The sequence below is a fragment of the Rana temporaria genome, chromosome 7 (assembly GCF_905171775.1).
Source record: "Rana temporaria chromosome 7, aRanTem1.1, whole genome shotgun sequence".
In the NCBI taxonomy this organism is placed as follows: Eukaryota; Metazoa; Chordata; class Amphibia; order Anura; family Ranidae; genus Rana; species Rana temporaria.
Genome location: NC_053495.1, coordinates 5,448,203 through 5,469,782, shown reverse-complemented (window position 1 = coordinate 5,469,782; position 21,580 = coordinate 5,448,203). Strand labels below are relative to the sequence as shown.

At 48.3% G+C, this 21,580-nt stretch overlaps 1 protein-coding gene across 1 annotated transcript; it reads right to left on the bottom strand.

Moving 5' to 3' along the window:
• Positions 1-6,134: 6,134 nt before the first annotated feature.
• LOC120944795 (hyaluronidase-1-like) lies at positions 6,135-13,294 on the bottom strand. The gene is made up of 4 exons (XM_040358582.1): positions 13,235-13,294; positions 10,080-11,010; positions 7,958-8,047; positions 6,135-6,506 (listed from the first exon to the last, which is right to left on the bottom strand). Exons 2-4 carry the CDS (start codon positions 10,983-10,985, stop codon positions 6,183-6,185), a joined length of 1,320 nt encoding a protein of 439 aa, XP_040214516.1. The 5' UTR covers positions 10,986-11,010; positions 13,235-13,294; the 3' UTR covers positions 6,135-6,182.
• Between the last annotated feature and the right edge of the window lie 8,286 nt (positions 13,295-21,580).

Sequence of the window (21,580 nt, the reverse complement as noted above, 5' to 3'; positions counted from 1 at the left end):
GGGGGCTCTGATGGGGGACACCTGCTGTGGGGGGTTCTGATGGGGGACACCTGCTGTGGGGGACTCCTGCAGTGGGGGGCTCTGATAGGGGGACACCTGCTGGGGGGGGGGGCTCTGATGGGGGGACACCTGCTGGAGGGGACTCTAATGGGGGACACCAATGAAGACTTCTTAGGGGAGCATCTCTGTGTTTGAGTCGTAGCCATAGAAACATTTGTAAAGGGGAGGAGTTAGCAAAGATGACCACACCCATGTGGGGGCACCAGAAATATTTCTGCACCCAGGCGTCTCTGACCCTAGGATCGGCCCTGAAAAGGACACATACAGCAGAGATGGAAGAGCTGCTCGCCCAGAAATTACAGACTATGGAGGAGTCCCCCAGTGGGGCTTTTAGGCAGCGATGTCAAAAAAAGTAGGATATTAGTTGCTAGATGAAAATGGTATTTATTAACGAAAGTCTCGGATGTCACAATGAGTAAAATTGCAATCTATAAAAGAGCAAGTACAATGGTAAAACATCACATTCCACGATGCAGTAGACATAGACCGTTACACATATTGTTGTATTCCATATTGTTATACAATGTTGATCCTCGACACGTTTCGACCTGTTAGCGGTCTCTTCAGGGGGGATAATTGTTTCTAAAAAATATTACATAAGTACAAAATTAATAAAGAGAACATGTCATCATACATCGCATAGAGTCTACCATAGTGATATATTTACCGCTAAGACATGGAATCGAGGATATTAAGAGCCGCTGGATAATCCGGAGGGACCTAGGGCTACCCCCACCTTCCCAAGAGTGAAGAGCCCACCCAAGGGGGCTTGCAAGAAGCCTCATTAAGGACACCCTCTAGGTGGGGGAGGAGCCGGCACCTGCAATGAACACCCACGATGGCCATAATTAGTTAGGTTAATTCTAAGCAAACCTGCCAGGGTGATATTTAGACTGTGTATATAGGGATATAAGGGCTGAAGGCAACTGCAAGTTGCCAATATATATAATGTTAATCAAGGCATCCTTAGGCGTCCCTTAGGGTTAACTGACCAATAGTGGGAAATTAGTAATTCGGATAATCTAGTACTATAGTGAGTGCTAATGTGTTTAGGGTGTCCAACCTTTTGAAGAGCGAGGGCCACTTAAGCGACTTAGTAACCGGCCGCGGGCCACAATGCGCAGAGCGGGCAGATGACACAAACACAGCCCACTCTACTGAATGGGCCCTCTCAAACGATCCACCCAGATGGAAGGGGATGGATCCCCTTCAGTCTTTTTTTTTTGTGAATTGGAGGTAGGCGGGTGCAAATGGACACAAGCCCGTCTACATCTGCCACTCCATAGAGTCGAATGGAAGGTCCGATTGGGTTGAACCGATCAGGGTCTAGTGTTTTTTTTTTTTGGGGGGTGTGGAGTGTGAGTTCATTAGGCTAAAAAATAATAATAATGGCTGTGAGCGCTGACCGGTGTTTTCTGGTGGGGGGACAGTGGACAATAACTCAGGAAGTGATTGCTGTACTAACATTGCATAGTTCGTAAAACAAGCTCCTCAATTTTTTTCGTTCAACCGGGTGGCTCAAATGGGAAAAAAATAACTGTGTGTAGCAGGCTTTAGATTCTGCACCTCAGGTGAGCCCGTGTCATCTGCTAGGGTGACCGGTGTCTGTACTTATCCAGCTGGTCAGTAGGTGCCGCTCTACTGCTATAGATAATGGCCTCAAAGCTTGACTCTTGACCATGACAGCTGGTTGGAGGGCGTCACATGTGGTGGTGCGGCATGTTGGATTGTGCTGCCCTCAGGGCACAGATAACACCTGGATAAGGCTGGTCATAGGTGCTGACAAACCAGATCATCCAGAATATGCCCTGGGACATGTTCATATTTCTGCATGTAGACCAGACAGATAACCCCCGGGGAGTAAAACTCTCAGGCCTCGTACACGCGACCGAGTTTCTCGGCAAAAACCAGCAAGAAACTTGCTGGGAGATATTTTTTTGCAGAGGAAACCGGTCGTGTGTACATTTTCGTCGAGGAAACTGTCGAGAAACTCGACGAGCCAAAAAGAGAGCAAGTTCTCTATTTCCTTGATGGGAATGGAGAAAATTGGCTTGTCGAGTTTCTCGACTGCTTCACTAGGAACTCGACAAGCAAAACGATGTGTTTCGCCCGTCGAGTTTCTCGGTCGTGTGTACGAGGCTTCAGCAGGCTCTAGAGGCAGAAGGATATACAGTATGTTTTCTCAAAGTCAACCTCAGGTTCCCAACTCCACTCACATATGAAAGAATTTATGGCAACCAACATAGATTGAACTGGATGGCCCTGTTTTTTTTTTTAAGTAATCCCAAATTGTAAAAATGTAACAGTTACTTATGTGACAATGTATCAACACCAAGAAGTGATATTTGGTGGATGCGGAAACGTTATACCACCCATAGTGCTGGTTCACATCTGTGTGACACATTTTTAGTGTGTTCCATTTTGGACACATTTTACATGCATTTTAGGTGTGATACCATTGGAATTTAAGGAATGTGTGTTTTTAATGTGCATCAAAGAATGCAACATGCAGGACCACAGCACCGGAGAGCCAACACAACACCCCAGACAGCCAACACAACACCCCAGACAGTCAACACAACACCCCAGACAGCCAACACAACACCCCAGACAGCCAACACAACACCCCAGACAGCCAACAGAGCATTTATAGACCCACCATGGGACCAGACAGCCAACGCAGCACCCCAGACCCAACACAGAACCAGAGAGCCAACACAACACCCCAGAGAGACAACACAGCGCCAGAGAGCCAACACAGCATCCCAGACCCAGTACGGGACCAGACAGCCAACACAACACCCCAGAGAGACAACACAGCACCCCTGACACAACACGGGACCAGAGAGCCAACACAACACGGGACCAGAGAGCCAACACAACACGGGACCAGAGAGCCAACACAACACCCCAGAGAGACAACACAGCGCCAGAGAGCCAACACAGCATCCCAGACCCAGTACGGGACCAGACAGCCAACACAACACCCCAGAGAGACAACACAGCACCACAGACACAACACGGGACCAGAGAGCCAACACAACACGGGACCAGAGAGCCAACACAACACGGGACCAGAGAGCCAACACAACACGGGACCAGAGAACCAACACAGCACCCCAGACCCAACACGGACCAGAGAGCCAACACAACAACAACCCAGACCCAACACAGGACCAGACAACCAACACAGCACCCCAGACCCAACACAACACCCCAGACCAACAAAATAACACACCAGATCCAACACGGCACCAAAAAGCCAACACAAAGCTTCAGATCCAACACAGCACCAGAGAGGCAACACAACACCCCAACCTAACACAACACCCCAGACCCAACACAGCACCAGAGAGCCAACATAGGATGAACTGGATGACCTGTGTCTTTTTTTCTAACTTGTGTATATATATATATATATATATTGGTGGATGCTGGAACTTTATACCACCTAATGCTCCTTTAGGGCTGCTTCACATCCGTGCAATGAGATTTTGGTGTGCTACGCTTTAGATGCATTTTACATGCAACATGGTTTTTAAAGAAAGTGCATCAAAGATGCAGCATGTATGACTTGGTTGAAGGCACCGCACCGAAAATGCACGTAAAACACACCGAACAGGACAAAACTGAAATATGAGCGAACTGAGCAGAGGTAAAACTAGTTAATTATTTAAAAGTCATGACATGTGTGTTAAATTCTAATTACTTACAACCCCATTTTTAATTACCTTCCCATAGTCACCTGCACTCCAGATCCAGCGTCGGAATGGGACAGGGTTGTTACCCTGAGGGCTTGTTGACATTAGCGCTGCCTTCTGTAAGCTTTTCAAAGTGCGTTTGACAGGTGAGTTCATCACCTCACTGCCTGTTTTAACCCCTAAAACTCTGCACCACTGTGTGTTTATTAGTGCATTGCATGTGGTTTCAGGGCAGATACAGCGTGGCCCTATTCACTTCCAAGGTCCATATTCAGAAGGCAGAACTGTCTACTGTACCTGATAGGGGTAGAATTCTTTCCATGCAAAACATGGCGGCCATGGCTAGTATACAACACCATTGAAATTTAAGGGGGATGGAGATGGATGGTGGGGTTGAGGGTTGGTAATAACACGGCTCAACAGCCTGTTTTTTTTTTTCAAACCGCAAGTGTAAACTTATCCTTACATGTTTCAGGTACTTACAACTAGAGGAAGTACAACATCCAGGCAAAGCCTCACTGGACTCAAATAAAAGCAACCCAGAGCAAGAAGCACCCCGCAATTCAGGTAAGCAGGTGGTTTAGGATGGGGGGGGGGGGGGGTTGGTGAATGAGATATTTTGCATTACATCCTAAATACAGGCATAACATAATACACATCTTTAGAAGAAATGTGGTTATTCTCCACCCCTATAAATAAAAAATAAAAAAAAATCTCCGTATGAACACAGAATGATACAGTGTAAAGGAATTTATTAAACAATGTATCACATTTTATATCTTTCAAAAGCGAAATTTTCTGCCAGAAGAGATCCATAGAAATACAGAACCCCCCCCCCCTCAGGGACAAGACCATAAAGTGCAAATTCTGAAGCTCAATATACTGGCCCGGATTCAGATAGAATTGCCTATCTATCGGCGGGCGTAACGTATCGCAGATACGTTACGCCGCCATAAATTAGGGCGCAAGTTCCGTATTCAGAAAGAACTTGCGCCCTAAGTTACGGCGGCGTAACTTATGTGGTCCGGCGTAAGCCCGCCTGATTCAAATGTGGATGATGTGGGCGTGTTTTATATAAATTTAGTGTGACCCCACGTTTTTGACGTTTTTTACGCGCCGTTCGTGAAAGAATCCCAGTGCGCATGCTCAAAATTACGCCGCAAATCGTCAATGCTTTCGCCGTGAACGTAACTTACGTACAGCCCTATTCGCGAACGACTTAGGCAAACGACGTAAAATTTTTAAAATTCGACGCGGGAACGACGTCCATACTTAACATAGGATACCCCTCATATAGCAGGGGTAACTTTACGCCAGAAAAAGCCTAACGTAAACGACGTAAAAAAATGCGCCGGGCGGACGTACGTTTCTGAATCGGCGTAACTACCTAATTTGCATATTCCTTGCGGAAATATATGGAAGCGCAACCTAGCGGCCAGCGTAAATATGCAGCCTAAGATATGACGGTGTAAGACACTTACGCCGGTCGGATCTTAGGGAAATCTATGCGTAACTGATTCTATGAATCAGGCGCATAGATACAACAACGCAACTCAGAGTTACGACGGCGTATCCGGAGATACGCCGTCGTATCTCCTTTCTGAATCCGGGCCACAGAGTTCAGAAGTCACGAGTGTAACTCATAGAGAGCAGTGATCAGAAGTGCATAATGCACAGAGTGCAGGAGTTAGGGGTATAGAACACACAGAGTGCAAGAGTTAGGGGTATAGAACACACAGAGTGCAGGAGTTAGGGGTATAGAACACACAGAGTGCAGGAGTAAGGGGTATAGAACACACATAGCCGGATTCAGGTAGAGCGGCGCTTCTTTATTCCTGCGTATCGCATCTCATATGCGTTACGTCAACATAACTCTGAGAGGAAGAGCTGTATTCACAAAGCACTTGCTCTCAAAGTTACGTCGGCGTAGCGAAAATGGGCCGGTGTAAGCCCGCCTAATTCAAATTTGGCAGGTGGTGGGCATACTACATGTAAATTAATCGTGACCCCATGTAAATGAAGGGCCGTTGGTACGGCGCATGCTCAGAATCACGTCGCAAATACTCCCTTAGATACGTCGGCTCAATGCTTTTGACGTGAACGTAACCTACGCACAGCCCCATTCACGTACGGCTTACGCAAACAACGTAAAATACGACGGCTGTTCTGTCGTCTATACCTTGCATGGGCTGCGCCACCTATAGAGGTGTTTTATCTTTACGCCGGCGTATGTCTTACGTAAACGGCGTAGCTTACTGCGACGGGCATACGTACGTTCGTGAATCGGCGTATCTTGCTCATTTACATATTCAACGCATAAATCCACGTAAGTGCCCCTAGCGGCCAGCATAAATATGCAGCCAAGATGATCTTGAATTGAAATGCGGCCTTTTGACTCAAAAGTCCGTTTGCGTTCTCCATTCATTGTTGGCGCCTTTTCAGGGAACAGTCACTTCCTTTCCACCCCCAATAGCAGCGACATTGGAAATGCTGCCACAAGCGTTTCGGTTTCTTCCTGGGGAGATTTTTTTCGTGCACCACAAACCCTTTTGTGAAGGGATTCCTCTGGATGGTGAATAGTTGGGGGTCCAGGTGGAGGTAGACATCAGAATCCACCAATCTGCGGGCGCAGCGTCCATTGCCCGAGCATATGGCATGGCTGCAGAGTATGGCCGCCATAGTGACGTTCTTCAAGTAGGGGGCCAGGGTCTCCTCTGTGTACTCCTTCACAGCCAGGCACGACTCCTGGGGGATGGAAATAAATCACAAGACTGAAGCCGGACAAAACTTCTACCAGACAAACCCCAAAATCACTAGATATGTGCATTCCCGTTCGTACGAATGTTATTTTCGTACGAAAATGTTCATTTTCGTACCCGCAGAATAATGTGTATATACGAAAAAATTAAAGCACCAAAATACGAAAACAACGGGATTACGAATGAGCCGCATAACGAACAACCGCAAATACGAACGAACGATCTGACGAAAATACGACAAAACGAAAACGGCAAAAGAACGAAAATGACATCTATAACAAAAGATTTGCATTCTGTATCCTGTTTGAATCCCCTCTCTGCTCGTATCCTCAGCCGTATGTTCACCCGACATCCACAACAAAAGATTTGCACTCTGTATCTTGTTTGAATCCCTTCCCTGTTCGCACCCTCAGTCGTATGCTCACACGACATCCACAACAAAAGACCCGCACCCTGTATTTTGGATTCCTTTTTTCTGTTTCGTATTTTGGATTCAACAGAATGCAAATCTTTTGCCACAGATGTCACACGAACACACGACCGAAAACACCAAAAGAAAAAGGACCCAAAACACAGAATGCAAATCCCTTGCCACAGATGTAATTTTCGTTTTTTTGAATGGGCAGTGAGTGTAGTTAGTAAAGCAGCTTCTCTTTTGTGCTGAGTAGTACAGTAAAGCCAAATAAACTTTTCTGTGGATTTTCATCTGAAGGGAGATCAGTTGGCCAGACTTTTGAACCCAAAAATGGTTTTCTGATGGAGTTTAAAAACGAACAAATTTTCTGAGAACGAACGGAAAACGATCGTTTTAATGTTTGTTGTTAAAAAAGTCTGACCAAAAAAAATGTAATAAAAAAATAATTTTCCAAAAAAAAAAAAAAGTCTGACCAAGTGTATGGGGCTTAACAATCGTTAATATGGATGAGCCGCGTGTTGAAAGTGCCGCGAATCCCGCGATATATTTACGAAAGTACAAAATGACGAAAATCCTTTTTCTGTTCGTATCTTCAGTCGCATGCCCACATGACATCCACAACAAATTGTCATAGATGTCACACGAACACACGACCGAAAACACGAACAGAAAAAGGAATCCAAAACACAAAATGCAAATCATTGATGAAAATTCACGAAAATTATTGTCTAACAAGTAACGAACATGAATTAAACAGAATAACGAACCATCCCGCATGTACGAAAATAAAACGGTAACGAAAATACGAAACGATCGGAATACGAAAAAATCTCATCGTACGAAAAACGAACGGGAACGAACAGGAAAACGGGCGTCTTACGAAAAACAAACGGAAACGAACCTACGGAACGATACGAAACAGAACAAAAAAAAACATGTCTAAAAATCACCACCATCCAAATCCCAACAATATCATTCTGCAATGGAGGAGATGAAGGTGAATGTCATGTTTATGGAGTTACCTTGCTTTGACTGTAGTCATTGTTCCCCCAAAGGACGATCCCAGAGGCCCCCAGTGCTGCGCTCTGTCCGATCGTCTTGATCAAATCCTCCTGCAGAGAGCAACAACACGGCTGAGACCCTCATAAATGTAAGGAATAAATAAATTATGCCACTTCTGCATTATATGGACAATACTAGTCCCTGTCTGTACACAGAACCTCTGGCTTCGGGTCTAAAGCTGGCCATAGATAGCTGGAGTCTTGGCCGGTTCAGCAGGGACCAGCTAAGATTTGCACCATCTATGAGCAGGCTGTTTGTACCCAATAGGCAACAGCAATAGTCACTGGGCCGGATTCAGGAAGAGATACGACGGCTTATCTCCTGATACGCCGTCGTATCTTTGAGTTCCGCCGGTGGTATCTATGCGCCTGATTCAGAGAATCAGTTACGCATAGATATCCCTAAGACCTGCCAGGTGTAAGTGTCTTACACCGTCGTATCTTAGGCTGCAATTTCAGGCTGGCCGCTAGGTGGCGCTTCCGTATTTTTACGCGAGGAATATGCAAATTAGTATTTACACCGATTCAGATACGAACAACCGCCTTTTTTTTTTGCGTTGTTTGCGTTCGGCTTTTTCCGGCATATAGTTACCCCTGCTATATGAGGGGTAGCTAATGTTAAGTATGGCTGTGGTTCCCGTGCCGAGTTTTGAAATTTGACGTCGTTTGCGTAAGTCGTTCGCGAATACGGCTGGACGTAATTTACGTTCACGTCGAAAGCAATGACGTCCTTGCGACGTCATTTAGAGCAATGCACACTGGGATATTTTACGGACGCCCTCTACATCCCCATTTGAATTACGCAGCCTTACGCCGCAACACATACGTTACGCCGCCGGTACTAAGGGCGCAAGTTCTTTCTGAATAAAGAACTCGCGCCCAAAGTTAGAGCGGCGTAATGTATCTCAGATACGTTACGCCGGGTGGACAGATACGCCAATGTATCTGAATCCAGCCCACTGTGTTCTCCCGGTCGGGACTGCTCCCCACGCGCCCCCTGCTGGGAGAACACAATAGGGGAGGCATTCCCTCATCAACATTGACTGTGTAGGATGGGGGAATTTACCCATTTTCTTTCCTGCAACCCGTGGATGCAGAAAAAAAATGAGGGAGAGGGTGGGAGAGAGAGAGAGAGGGGGAGAGGGAGAGCTCTGCCCGACAATCGGCAGGTGCCAGCGTACATCCAGTGCCCGGAACACGCAGATTGGGTTCTGCTGTGACTAATCATAGATAGATTCATGCATTGCATGTATCTTGAATCTGCTACCGGTCACCTGATTGGCTGAAACGTCAGGCGCTGTGATTGGATGCCTGATAGAGGACGGAAGAAGACATGGAGGATGTGCAGGAGACTGTCCGCTGACCTACTGCGAGACAGGTAAGTGCCGGGCAGCATCTGATGGGGCACAGTAGCGGAAATTGATGGGCACACTGGCAGCATCTGATGGGGCACAGTAACAGCAATTGATGGGCACACTGGCAGCATCTGATGCGGCACAGTAACGGCAATTGATGGGCACACTGGCAGCATCTGATGGGACACAGTAGCGGCAATTGATGGGCACACTGGCAGCATCTGATGGGGCACAGTAGTGGCAATTGATGGGCACACTGGCAGCATTTGATGGCGCACACTGGCGGCATCTGATGGGGCACAGTAACGGAAATTTATGGGCACACTGGCAGCATCTGATGGGGCATAGTATCGGCAATTGATGGGCACACTGGCAGCATCTGATGGGGCACAGTAGCGGCAATTGATGGGCACACTGGCAGCATCTGATGGGGCACAGTAGCAGCAATTGATCGGCACACTGGTGGGGGGGTGGCTGTTTGCAGGGGGGGCATACAACATTTTGCTATGGGGCCCTGTGATTTCTAGTTACGCCCCTGGGTCCATCTATTGTGGAACTACAAGTCTCAGTGTCTGCTGCTAAATGGTGATTGTCATAGCCTGCTGGCTTTTGCTGTTCCTCAATAAATACTTCTAGAGCCTGTGCAGGCATAGCAAAAATAAATAAAAATGTTGCCATACGATAGGACACTCAGTTGGGTGTTATTACCCTTTATAAGGGGTCATTACCTGGGTCAGAAAGTCCATGCTGTAGGTGTAGACGATGCGGGCGTAGGGCAGCACCGGGACCTCTACATCGGCTGACACTCTGAGTCCTTCCTGCACGCGGTGCCTGACAAAGGGCCCCACATGCTCAGAGTTCCTCAGGTCTTTGCCCAGGTAGATTTGAGGATATAGCGCCCGGCTGGTCTGCCACAACCAGTCCAAGGCGTTGTTCCTTCTCATTTCCTCACCTGAGCACCGGCCAGTGTATTTCTGGCTGGAATTTATGACGACGGAATTGTAGCACTCTGGAAAGCCATAAAACCCCCAGAGGCCCTTGGGGCTCAGCTGGAGAGCCAACTTCAGGGTGGACAACATGAAGGCCGTGGCCGCTTCCTCAAACTGCCTCTTTGCATGCCTCCTCAGCCTCCCATAAGACCAGTTGGGGTGCCTCCGATTGACCAGCTCCAGTGACCACAATTGGTAGAGGGTCATATTTTTCCAGTTACGGTCCCATTGGGGCCTCCAATCTTCCCAGTCCACCACCGCCACTCCTCTGAAGTTCCGATCCATGGCAACGGCTTCCAGATCCTGCCGAGCTTTAACCAAATGGTCCCAAAGGCTGGCGTTTTGGGGAAGGCCACCATTAACCGGCTTGTTGTCCTGGTCGTAGTACGGATAGAGACCCAACTGCTTGCTGTAGAAGATCACCACTTCCGGGCCCATAAATGAATGGTTCTGGTTGACGGTAATATCGAAAGCTTCCAGGTCGAGTGATACATTGTGGTTGACCAAGCAAGGATGGGTAGGAGCGTTCCACAGAATGACAAAGGGCCGGCCAGAGACAACGGGGCCACAGCCAGCCTGGAGGTACAAGACGAGGACGAGGAGAACAGAGGTAGTGGGAATCAATCCGGCCGGTCCGATGAACATGGTGGCACCACATGGGTTCTCATTCCTGGGGGGAAAAACAAAAAAGTTGTGTTAATATGATATCCGGGGGGAAATTTGGCTGCACTAATTTCATGTCTGGGCCATTTAGGTCCATAAAGTCCCTCAAAGTACAGAAAATATTTGTTGATCTGGTAGGAATACCCAAAGCATCGAAATTCCTGTTGTTGGCCGACACCACAGTTAGGGCTCCTTCAAGTGATGTACCGGTACGCCTGAGCTCAGGGGCGGACTGACAACTCATGGGGCCCCCGGGCAATAGAAGATTATGGGGCCCCTGGGCTTACAGATGGCCACCACGCCAGGAGGCTAAAATCTCAGGATTTTCACATCAAAAGCATGTCAGTTTCGGACATATCAGGGACAGATGTAAAAAAAACACAGATTTTTACATACTGTCCCTGGTTTTACTGAGCCTGGCAACCCTGATGGGGGGCCCCCTAGTGGCATGGGGCCCTTGGACAGTGCCCGAGTGACTCAATGGTCAGTCCGCCCCTGCCTGAGCTTCAAGTAGTTATAACGGGATGATGACTGCAGCTCCAGGCATCATCCCAGTATTGTTTTTTTTAGAACGGTTTTATTTTAAAAGCAATCCCAGCGGCTAACTAGCCACCAGATTGCTTTTGCGAGCAGTGAAGGGGGAATACCCCCCCCCCCAACCGTCTACCGAGACTTTTTTGGGCTCTCCTCTCCCACTGGAAGCCTGGTGGCCAAGCTGGTGCTTTTGCAGATGATCATACAGGAAATTGGAGACAGTAACGTCTCTATGATATAGGAGACTATACCATCACTTCCGATTTCCGCAGATGTAAACATCACCATTTTTAAATAAGCAAAGCATCTGAACACACCCATCTTGGTGGTGATCAGATGCTTTTAAGGGCAGAGGAGACATCCGGGGTCTAATAGACCCCAGATCTCTCCATAAAGAGTACCTGTCACTACCTATTGCTATCACAGGGGCCATTTATATTAACCACCTGCTGACCAGTCACCGCCATTATACTGCGGCAGGTTTTGCACAGAGCAGCCCCGATCCTCCTCTTCTGGGGTCCTCAGTCGGCTCTCCGAGCCCTTCCTCTTCATCTGGTGCCCCCACGGAAAGATTGCCCCCCACCTGCCACTTACCTTTCTCGGATCCTCCTCCACGTTCCCTCGAAGTAGTCCCGCCCTCGACGTCGGAAATGAAATGAAGGAAAATCTCCCCAATGAGGCACATGTGGCAAAAAAATAAATGGCTTTTTGGAGGGATTTCCTCCTACTTCCTTTTATGTCTATGGGACGGTAAAAGAAGGAAAATCTCCCCAATGGGGCACAGATGGCAAAAATAGCGCTTTTTTTGAAGAGATTTCACCTCACTTCCTGTTGTGTCTATAGGACAGGAAGTGAAGGAAAACCTCCCCAATGGGACACAGGATGCGGGGAAAAAAATCTTTTTGGAGGGATTGGAGGGATTTCCTCTCACTTCCTGTTGCGTCTACAGGGCGGGAAGTGAAGGAAAATATCCCCAATGGGACACAGATGGCAAAAAAAAGAGGATACAATACAGGGGGGGGTCAGAAGGGCACAGTACAGGGGGGGGTCAGGAGGGCACAGTACAGGGGGGTCAGGAGGGCACAGTACAGGGGGGTCAGGAGGGCACAGTACAGGGGGGTCAGGAGGGCACAGTAGAGGGGGGTCAGGAGGGCACAGTACAGGGGGGTCAGGAGGGCACAGTACTGGGGGGTCAGGAGGATACAATACAGGGGGGTCAGGAGGGCACAGTACAGGGGGGACCAGGAGGGCACAGTACAGGGGGGTCAGGAGGGCACAGTAGAGGGGGGTCAGGAGGGCACAGTACAGGGGGGTCAGGAGGGCACAGTACAGGGGGGTCAGGAGGGCACAGTACTGGGGGGTCAGGAGGATACAATACAGGGGGGTCAGGAGGGCACAGTACAGGGGGGACCAGGAGGGCACAGTACAGGGGGGACCAGGAGGGCACAGTATAGGTTCTGGGACGCTTCCTGAGACACGACCATATCAGGACAGTTTAGTAAAGAAGCATTGCTGTCCCAGCAAATCCGGGACAGTTGGAAAGTATGATGTAATGCAAAATTATTGTGGGGCCCCCCATGTACATGGGGCCCCTGGGCAGTGCCCAGGAGTGCCTTTGCATTAAGATGGTCCTGTCTGGAGTTTAGAGCTAAATACAGAGATATATCCATGCGCCCCCCTCCCCCTCCGGCACTCACTGTAGCGCACATCTCCGGATCCCAGCGGATCGGTGGAGTGATGTCGGTGGATCTTCTCTTTGCAGCTGAGCGATCTGATTGTGAATCTCCCTGCCGGGGTGTAATAAATCATCTTCCCTGGTCACGCCCCCTCCCCCCCTCCCTCCAATAATGCTGCAGGGGAGAAGAAGGAGGAATGGGGACGCAACAGAGGAGAGATGAATGCAAAGAATTGGTAAAAAAAAAAAATACAATAAATGGTTTCGAATTTTCTTCCCATATAAAAAAAAAAAAAGAAACAATGGGGTAGATTCAGAAAGCAATTGCGTCTGCGTATCCATAGATACGCAGCGCAATTGCTAATTTGCGCCGGCGTATCGACTTTTCTGTATTCAGAAAGCTCGATACGCCAACTGCAGCCTAAGATCTGCGCGGCATAAGGCTCTTATGCCGTCGTATCGTAGGCTGCATTCTTACGATGGCCGCTAGGTGGCGTTCCCGTAGTGGTCAGCGTAGAGTATGCTAATTGCATACTCACGCCGAATTCACAACCGTACGCGCGCCCTGCGTTCGCATTTTGCGTTCGTCGGGTTCCGCGTAAGGCTGCTCATGCTATTAGCAGGGGCAGCCAATGCTAAGTCTACCCGTCGTTCCCACGTCGCGATTTTTTAAAAATGACGTCGTTTGCGTAAGTGAATCGTGAATGGCGCTGGACGCCGTTCACGTCGAAGCAAATGACGTCCTTGCGACGTCATTTGCCGCAATGCACGTCGGGAAAGTTTCCCGACGGAGCATGCGCACTACGCACGCTTACGCCGGCCAGTTTTACGGAGCGCCCGCGCAAATTTACTGAGCTACTGCTTCGTGAATGAAGCATAGCGCAAGTAATTTACGGAGGCGTATCGTTAAAGCGTCCAACAGGCAAGAGGTTAAGTGCGCCCCCTGCAGGTTGATGATTCACGCCACTGAAAGCTGACGAGGTCCGTTATCCCCCCGAGACTGACCGCCGCGATTGTGCCGCGCCGTATCCCAGAGCAACCGCACCACGCCATCAGTCGGGAGCCATCAGAAGGAGGGAGCTGCTGATTGGTTGCTCGGGGGTTCCGGAGAAACTCGCTGTCATGTGAAGGAGGAATTCTCCTTTTATGATAAGATCGTAAATCTCTCGCTCGCCTCGGAGCGTTTTCCTGCGTGCCGCGGGGGGCGGCGGCCGCGATGTGAAATTCTGGTTCTGCAAGTCTGCTGAGCCAAGCTGAATTCTGACCGATCGCCTGTCATGTCTGGGATCAGGGTTATAGAAGCGATGATTGATTACACTGGCCTAGATTTTTCTCTTCTGCTCCCCCTAAGGCCCTGACTGTCAACTTATGGGCCAAATGTGGCCCCCGACATTACCAAAGGGCTGCACATAATGTAATGCTGGAGAGGACTGTCAGACCTGATCAGGGCCACTGATAGGGGTGGGGGGGGCACCAGTCCTCTTGTAGGGGGGCCCCCGGACAGCAGAGGGAATCGGTGGAGGGGCAATTACAGAAGGATGCCCTGTGTGTCTCTCTGCAGCGGCTTTCCTGTGACAGGGAACATTTACACTGATAATCAGTGCGGCCCCATCAGTGCCAATCAGTGCCCATCAATGCACCATATCAGTGCCCATCAATGCACCATATCAGTGCCCATCAATGCACCATATCAGTGCCCATCATTGCAACATATCAGTGCCCATCAATGCAGCATATCAGTGCCCATCATTGTAACATTTCAGTGCCCATCAATGCAGCATATCAGTGCCCATCATTGCAACATTTCAGTGCCCATCAATGCAGCATATCAGTGTAGCATATCAGTGCCCATCAGTGTAGCATATCAGTGCCCATTAATGCAGCATATCAGTGCCCATCAATGCAGCATATCAGTGTAGCATATCAGTGCCCATCAGTGTAGCATATCAGTGCCCATTAATGCAGCATATCAGTGCAACATATCAGTCCCCATCAATGCCGCATATCAGTACCCATCAGTGCAGTATATTAGTGCCCATCAGTGTAGCATATCAGTGCAACATATCAGTGCAGCATATCAGTGCCCATTAATGCAGCATATCAGTCCCCATCAATGCAGCATATCAGTGCCCATCAGTGTAGCATATCAGTGTAGCATATCAGTGCCCATCATTGCAACATATCAGTGCCCATCAGTGCTGCCTTATCAGTGCAGTCTCAGCAGTGCCTCTTCATCAGTGCCCATATTTGCAGTTTATCAGTGCCACCTCATCAGTGGCCATCAGTGCCACCTCATCAGTGCAACCTCATCTGTGAAGTCTCATCAATGCAGCCTAATCAGTGCCCATCATTTCAGCTCATCAGTGCCACCTCATCAGTGCAGCCTCATTGGTGCCCATTAGTGCAGCCTCAACTCTGTCCATCAATACAGCTTATCAGTGCCCATCAGTGCTGCCTCATTAGTGGCCATCAGCGCCACCTCATCAGTGCAGCCTCATCAGTGCCCATAATTTACGGCTTATCAGCGCAACCTCATAAGCACCCATTAGTGCAGCCTCAACTGTGCCCATCAGTGGTGCCTATCAGTGCAGCCTCATCAGTGAAGAAGAAAAATTGCTTATTTGCTGAATTTTATAACAGAAACTAAGAACAATGTTCATTTTTTTTTTACATTTCTGTCTAAATACACCGAAGGAAAGCTCTAATGCATGTCACATGACCGCGCAATTGTCTTTCGCAGTGTGACAGCGCCGAAAGTGGGCCTGGGCAGGAAGGGGGTAAAAGGGCCGGGAATTGAAGCGGTCAATGGGACGTAAAGGGTTAAAGAAACCGGACAACGTTTTTTAGAAACGGAAAAGTCGGCCGAAGTGGGCGGTCCTGAAATCTGAAGATTCTTTAGAAAGACAGAAATAATATTTAAAGTCTAAACAGGAAATTCCGAAGTTTCACTTCCTAAAAATAAATGTAGTTTGTGAGTGATTGTGTAATGAGAGCCGATCACCACCGATCCTCGTTATTTGCCGCTCGCGGGGGAAGCGGCACGAAATAGAAGCAACACAACGCGACGCTATGAGATCGATCGTTCCCCAATCGTAATCACGTGTAATGCTGAAAGCAGGGAAAGCAGCCAATCGCCGTCGTCTCTCTTTTGGGCCCTGAATTCTGCGCACAAATACATCCAGAAAGTATTCACAGCGCTTCACTTTTTCCACTACAAACAATCCCCCGTAATGACAACATGAAAGAAGTTTGTTTGAAATCTTTGCAAATTTATAAAAAAAAAAACATGTACATAAGTATCACATGCTCCTCCCATGTACATAAGTATCACAGGCTCCTCCCATGTACATAAGTATCACAGGCTCCTCCCATGTACATAAGTATCACATGCTCCTCCCATGTACATAAGTATCACAGGCTCCTCCCATGTACATAAGTATCACAGGCTCCTCCCATGTACATAAGTATCACAGGCTCCTCCCATGTACATAAGTATCACAGGCTCCTCCCATGTACATAAGTATCACAGGCTCCTCCCATGTACATAAGTATCACAGGCTCCTCCCATGCACATAAGTATCACAGGCTCCTCCCATGTACATAAGTATCACATGCTCCTCCCATGTACATAAGTATCACAGGCTCCTCCCATGTACATAAGTATCACATGCTCCTCCCATGTACATAAGTATCACGTGCTCCTCCCATGTACATAAGTATCACAGGCTCCTCCCATGTACATAAGTATCACAGGCTCCTCCCATGTACATAAGTATCACAGGCTCCTCCCATGTACATAAGTATCACAGGCTCCTCCCATGTACATAAGTATCACGTGCTCCTCCCATGTACATAAGTATCACGTGCTCCTCCCATGTACATAAGTATCACAGGCTCCTCCCATGTACATAAGTATCACAGGCTCCTCCCATGTACATAAGTATCACAGGCTCCTCCCATGTACATAACTATCACAGGCTCCTCCCATGTACATAAGTATCACAGGCTCCTCCCATGTACATAAGTGTCACGGGGCTCCTCCCATGTACATAAGTATCACAGGCTCCTCCCATGTACATAACTATCACAGGCTCCTCCCATGTACATAACTATCACAGGCTCCTCCCATGTACATAAGTATCACAGGCTCCTCCCATGTACATAAGTATCACAGGCCCCTCCCACGTACATAAGGATCACAGGCTCCTCCCACGTACATAAGTATCACAGGCTCCTCCCACGTACATAAGTATCACAGACTCCTCCCATGTACATACGTATCACAGGCTCCTCCCACGTACATAAGTATCACAGGCTCCTCCCACGTACATAAGTATCACAGGCTCCTCCCACGTACATAAGGATCACAGGCTCCTCCCACGTACATAAGTATCACAGGCTCCTCCCATGTACACAAGTATCACAGGCTCCTCCCATGTACATAAGTATCACGGGGCTCCTCCCATGTACATAAGTATCACGGGGCTCCTCCCATGTACATAAGAATCACAGGCTCCTCCCATGTACATAAGTATCACGGGGCTCCTCCCATGTACATAAGTATCACGGGGCTCCTCCCATGTACATAAGTATCACAGGCTCCTCCCATGTACACAAGTGTCACAGGCTCCTCCCATGTACATAAGTGTCACAGGCTCCTCCCATGTACATAAGTATCACGGGGCTCCTCCCATGTACATAAGTATCACGGGGCTCCTCCCATGTACATAAGTATCACAGGCTCCTCCCATGTACATAAGTATCACAGGCTCCTCCCATGTACATAAGTATCACAGGCTCCTCCCATGTACATAAGTATCACAGGCTCCTCCCACGTACATAAGTATCACAGGCTCCTCCCACGTACATAAGTATCCCAGGCTCCTCCCATGTACACAAGTGTCACAGGCTCCTCCCATGTACATAAGTATCACAGGCTCCTCCCACGTACATAAGTATCACAGGCTCCTCCCATGTACATAAGTATCCCAGGCTCCTCCCATGTACATAAGTGTCACAGGCTCCTCCCATGTACATAAGTATCCCAGGCTCCTCCCATGCACATAAGTGTCACAGGCTCCTCCCATGTACATAAGTATCACAGGCTCCTCCCATGTACATAAGTATCACAGACTCCTCCCATGCACATAAGTATCCCAGGCTCCTCCCATGTACATAAGTGTCACAGGCTCCTCCCATGTACATAAGTATCCCAGGCTCCTCCCATGCACATAAGTATCCCAGGCTCCTCCCATGTACACAAGTGTCACAGACTCCTCCCATGTACATAAGTATCCCAGGCTCCTCCCATGTACATAAGTATCACAGGCTCCTCCCATGCACATAAGTATCCCAGGCTCCTCCCATGTACATAAGTATCACAGGCTCCTCCCATGTACACAAGTGTCACAGACTCCTCCCATGTACATAAGTATCCCAGGCTCCTCCCACGTACATAAGTATCACAGACTCCTCCCATGCACATAAGTATCCCAGGCTCCTCCCATGTACATAAGTATCACAGACTCCTCCCATGCACATAAGTATCCCAGGCTCCTCCCACGTACATAAGTATCCCAGGCTCCTCCCATGCACATAAGTATCACAGGCTCCTCCCATGCACATAAGTATCCCAGGCTCCTCCCATGTACATAAGTATCACAGGCTCCTCCCATGTACACAAGTGTCACAGACTCCTCCCATGTACATAAGTATCCCAGGCTCCTCCCACGTACATAAGTATCACAGACTCCTCCCATGCACATAAGTATCCCAGGCTCCTCCCATGTACATAAGTATCACAGACTCCTCCCATGTACACAAGTGTCACAGACTCCTCCCATGCACATAAGTATCCCAGGCTCCTCCCATGCACATAAGTATCACAGGCTCCTCCCATGTACACAAGTGTCACAGCTGGAGAATGGATGACATTTGACCCTGACGGCGGTTCTTTTTGTTGATCGGCCTGCAGGAGAGTCCTGTCACTCACCTCAGATTTCCGTATGAAATAAAAGTGTTTTTCTTCAGAAGAGAACATTCTCATCATATTTTACTCTTTCTTGGAATAGAGGCAAAAACAAAACTATGTGAAGATTTATGTCGCTTGCAACGCTTGCGGCTCATCTTGTTGTCCCAAAACTTGGGAGATAATTAAAGCAGAACTCCGACCAGTGATAAAAACGACATTCCTTGGTCCAATGGGCAGGGGCGCTTTAGAAGCGGTGTATACACACACCTAAGCGCCTCAAAGAAGTTACTTGCAGGACATTTTTTGACGTCCTGCCAGCGCACCGCTCCAGTGTGAAAGCACTCGGGCTCTCACACTGGGATTGCAGATGAGGCTTTTTTTCTGGCGCTATTTTTAGCGCTAAAACGCCTCCAGTGTGAAAGGGGTCTAATGGCCAATCTCCTGTACTCTGTCTGCAGTCTCTAATCATCTCCTATATCATGTCTGCAGTCTCTGATCATCTCCTGTATCATGTCTGCAGTCTCTGACCCTCTCCTGTATCATGTCTGCAGTCTCTAATCATCTTGTGCTCTGTCTGCAGTCTCTGACCATCTCCTGTATCATGTCTGCAGTCTCTGATCATCTCCTGTATCATGTCTGCAGTCTCTGACCATCTCCTGTATCATGTCTGCAGTCTCTGACCATCTCCTGTATCATGTCTGCAGTCTCTGAACGTCTCCTGTATCATGTCTGCAGTCTCTGACCATCTCCTGTATCATGTCTGCAGTCTCTGATCATCTCCTGTATCATGTCTGCAGTCTCTGACCATCTCCTATTTCATGTTTCCAGTCTCTGATCATCTCCTGTACTATGTCTGCAGTCTCTGACCATCTCCTGTATCATGTCTGCAGTCTCTGACCATCTCCTGTATCATGTCTGCAGTCTCTGAACGTCTCCTGTATCATGTCTGCAGTCTCTGACCATCTCCTGTATCATGTCTGCAGTCTCTGATCATCTCCTGTATCATGTCTGCAGTCTCTGACCATCTCCTATTTCATGTTTCCAGTCTCTGATCATCTCCTGTACTATGTCTGCAGTCTCTGACCATCTCCTGTATCATGTCTGCAGTCTCTGACCAACTTGTGTATCATGTCTGCAGTCTCTAATCATCTCGTGCTCTGTCTGCAGTCTCTGATCATCTCCTGTACTATGTCTGCAGTCTCTGACCGTCTCCTGTATCATGTCTGCAGTCTCTGACCATCTCCTGTATCATGTCTGCAGTCTCTGACCATCTCCTGTATCATGTCTGCAGTCTCTGATCATCTCCTGTACTATGTCTGCAGTCTCTGACCATCTCCTGTATCATGTCTGCAGTCTCTGACCGTCTCCTGTATCATGTCTGCAGTCTCTGACCATCTCCTTTATAATGTTTGCAGTCTCTGATCATCTCCTGTACTATGTCTGCAGTCTCTGATCATCTCCTGTATCATGTCTGCAGTCTCTGACCGTCTCCTGTATCATGTCTGCAGTCTCTGACCGTCTCCTGTACGATGTCTGCAGTCTCTGATCATCTCCTGTATCATGTCTGCAGTCTCTGACCATCTCCTGTATCATGTCTGCAGTCTCTGACCGTCTCCTGTATCATGTCTGCAGTCTCTGATCATCTCCTGTATCATGTCTGCAGTCTCTGACCGTCTCCTGTATCATGTCTGCAGTCTCTGACCATCTCCTGTATCATGTCTGCAGTCTCTGACCATCTCCTGTATCATGTCTGCAGTCTCTGATCATCTCCTGTACTATGTCTGCAGTCTCTGACCATCTCCTGTATCATGTCTGCAGTCTCTGACCGTCTCCTGTATCATGTCTGCAGTCTCTGACCATCTCCTTTATAATGTTTGCAGTCTCTGATCATCTCCTGTACTATGTCTGCAGTCTCTGATCATCTCCTGTATCATGTCTGCAGTCTCTGACCGTCTCCTGTATCATGTCTGCAGTCTCTGACCGTCTCCTGTACGATGTCTGCAGTCTCTGATCATCTCCTGTATCATGTCTGCAGTCTCTGACCATCTCCTGTATCATGTCTGCAGTCTCTGACCATCTCCTGTATCATGTCTGCAGTCTCTGATCATCTCCTGTATCATGTCTGCAGTCTCTGATCATCTCCTGTATCATGTCTGCAGTCTCTGATCATCTCCTGTATCATGTCTGCAGTCTCTGACCATCTCCTGTATCATGTCTGCAGTCTCTGACCATCTCCTGTATCATGTCTGCAGTCTCTGACCATCTCCTGCATCATGTCTGCAGTCTCTGATCATCTCCTGTATCATGTCTGCAGTCTCTGACCATCTCCTGTATCATGTCTGCAGTCTCTGATCATCTCCTGTATCATGTCTGCAGTCTCTGATCATCTCCTGTATC

Excerpts from the sequence above, each read along its gene's own strand:
- LOC120944795 (XM_040358582.1), bottom strand. The coding sequence starts at position 10,985 with ATGTTCATCGGACCGGCCGGATTGATTCCCACTACCTCTGTTCTCCTC. Across the intron at positions 8,048-10,079 it reads GCATGGACTTTCTGACCCAG|GAGGATTTGATCAAGACGAT; the intron begins GTAATGACCCCT and ends TGCTCTCTGCAG. Across the intron at positions 6,507-7,957 it reads ATGACTACAGTCAAAGCAAG|GAGTCGTGCCTGGCTGTGAA; the intron begins GTAACTCCATAA and ends TCCATCCCCCAG.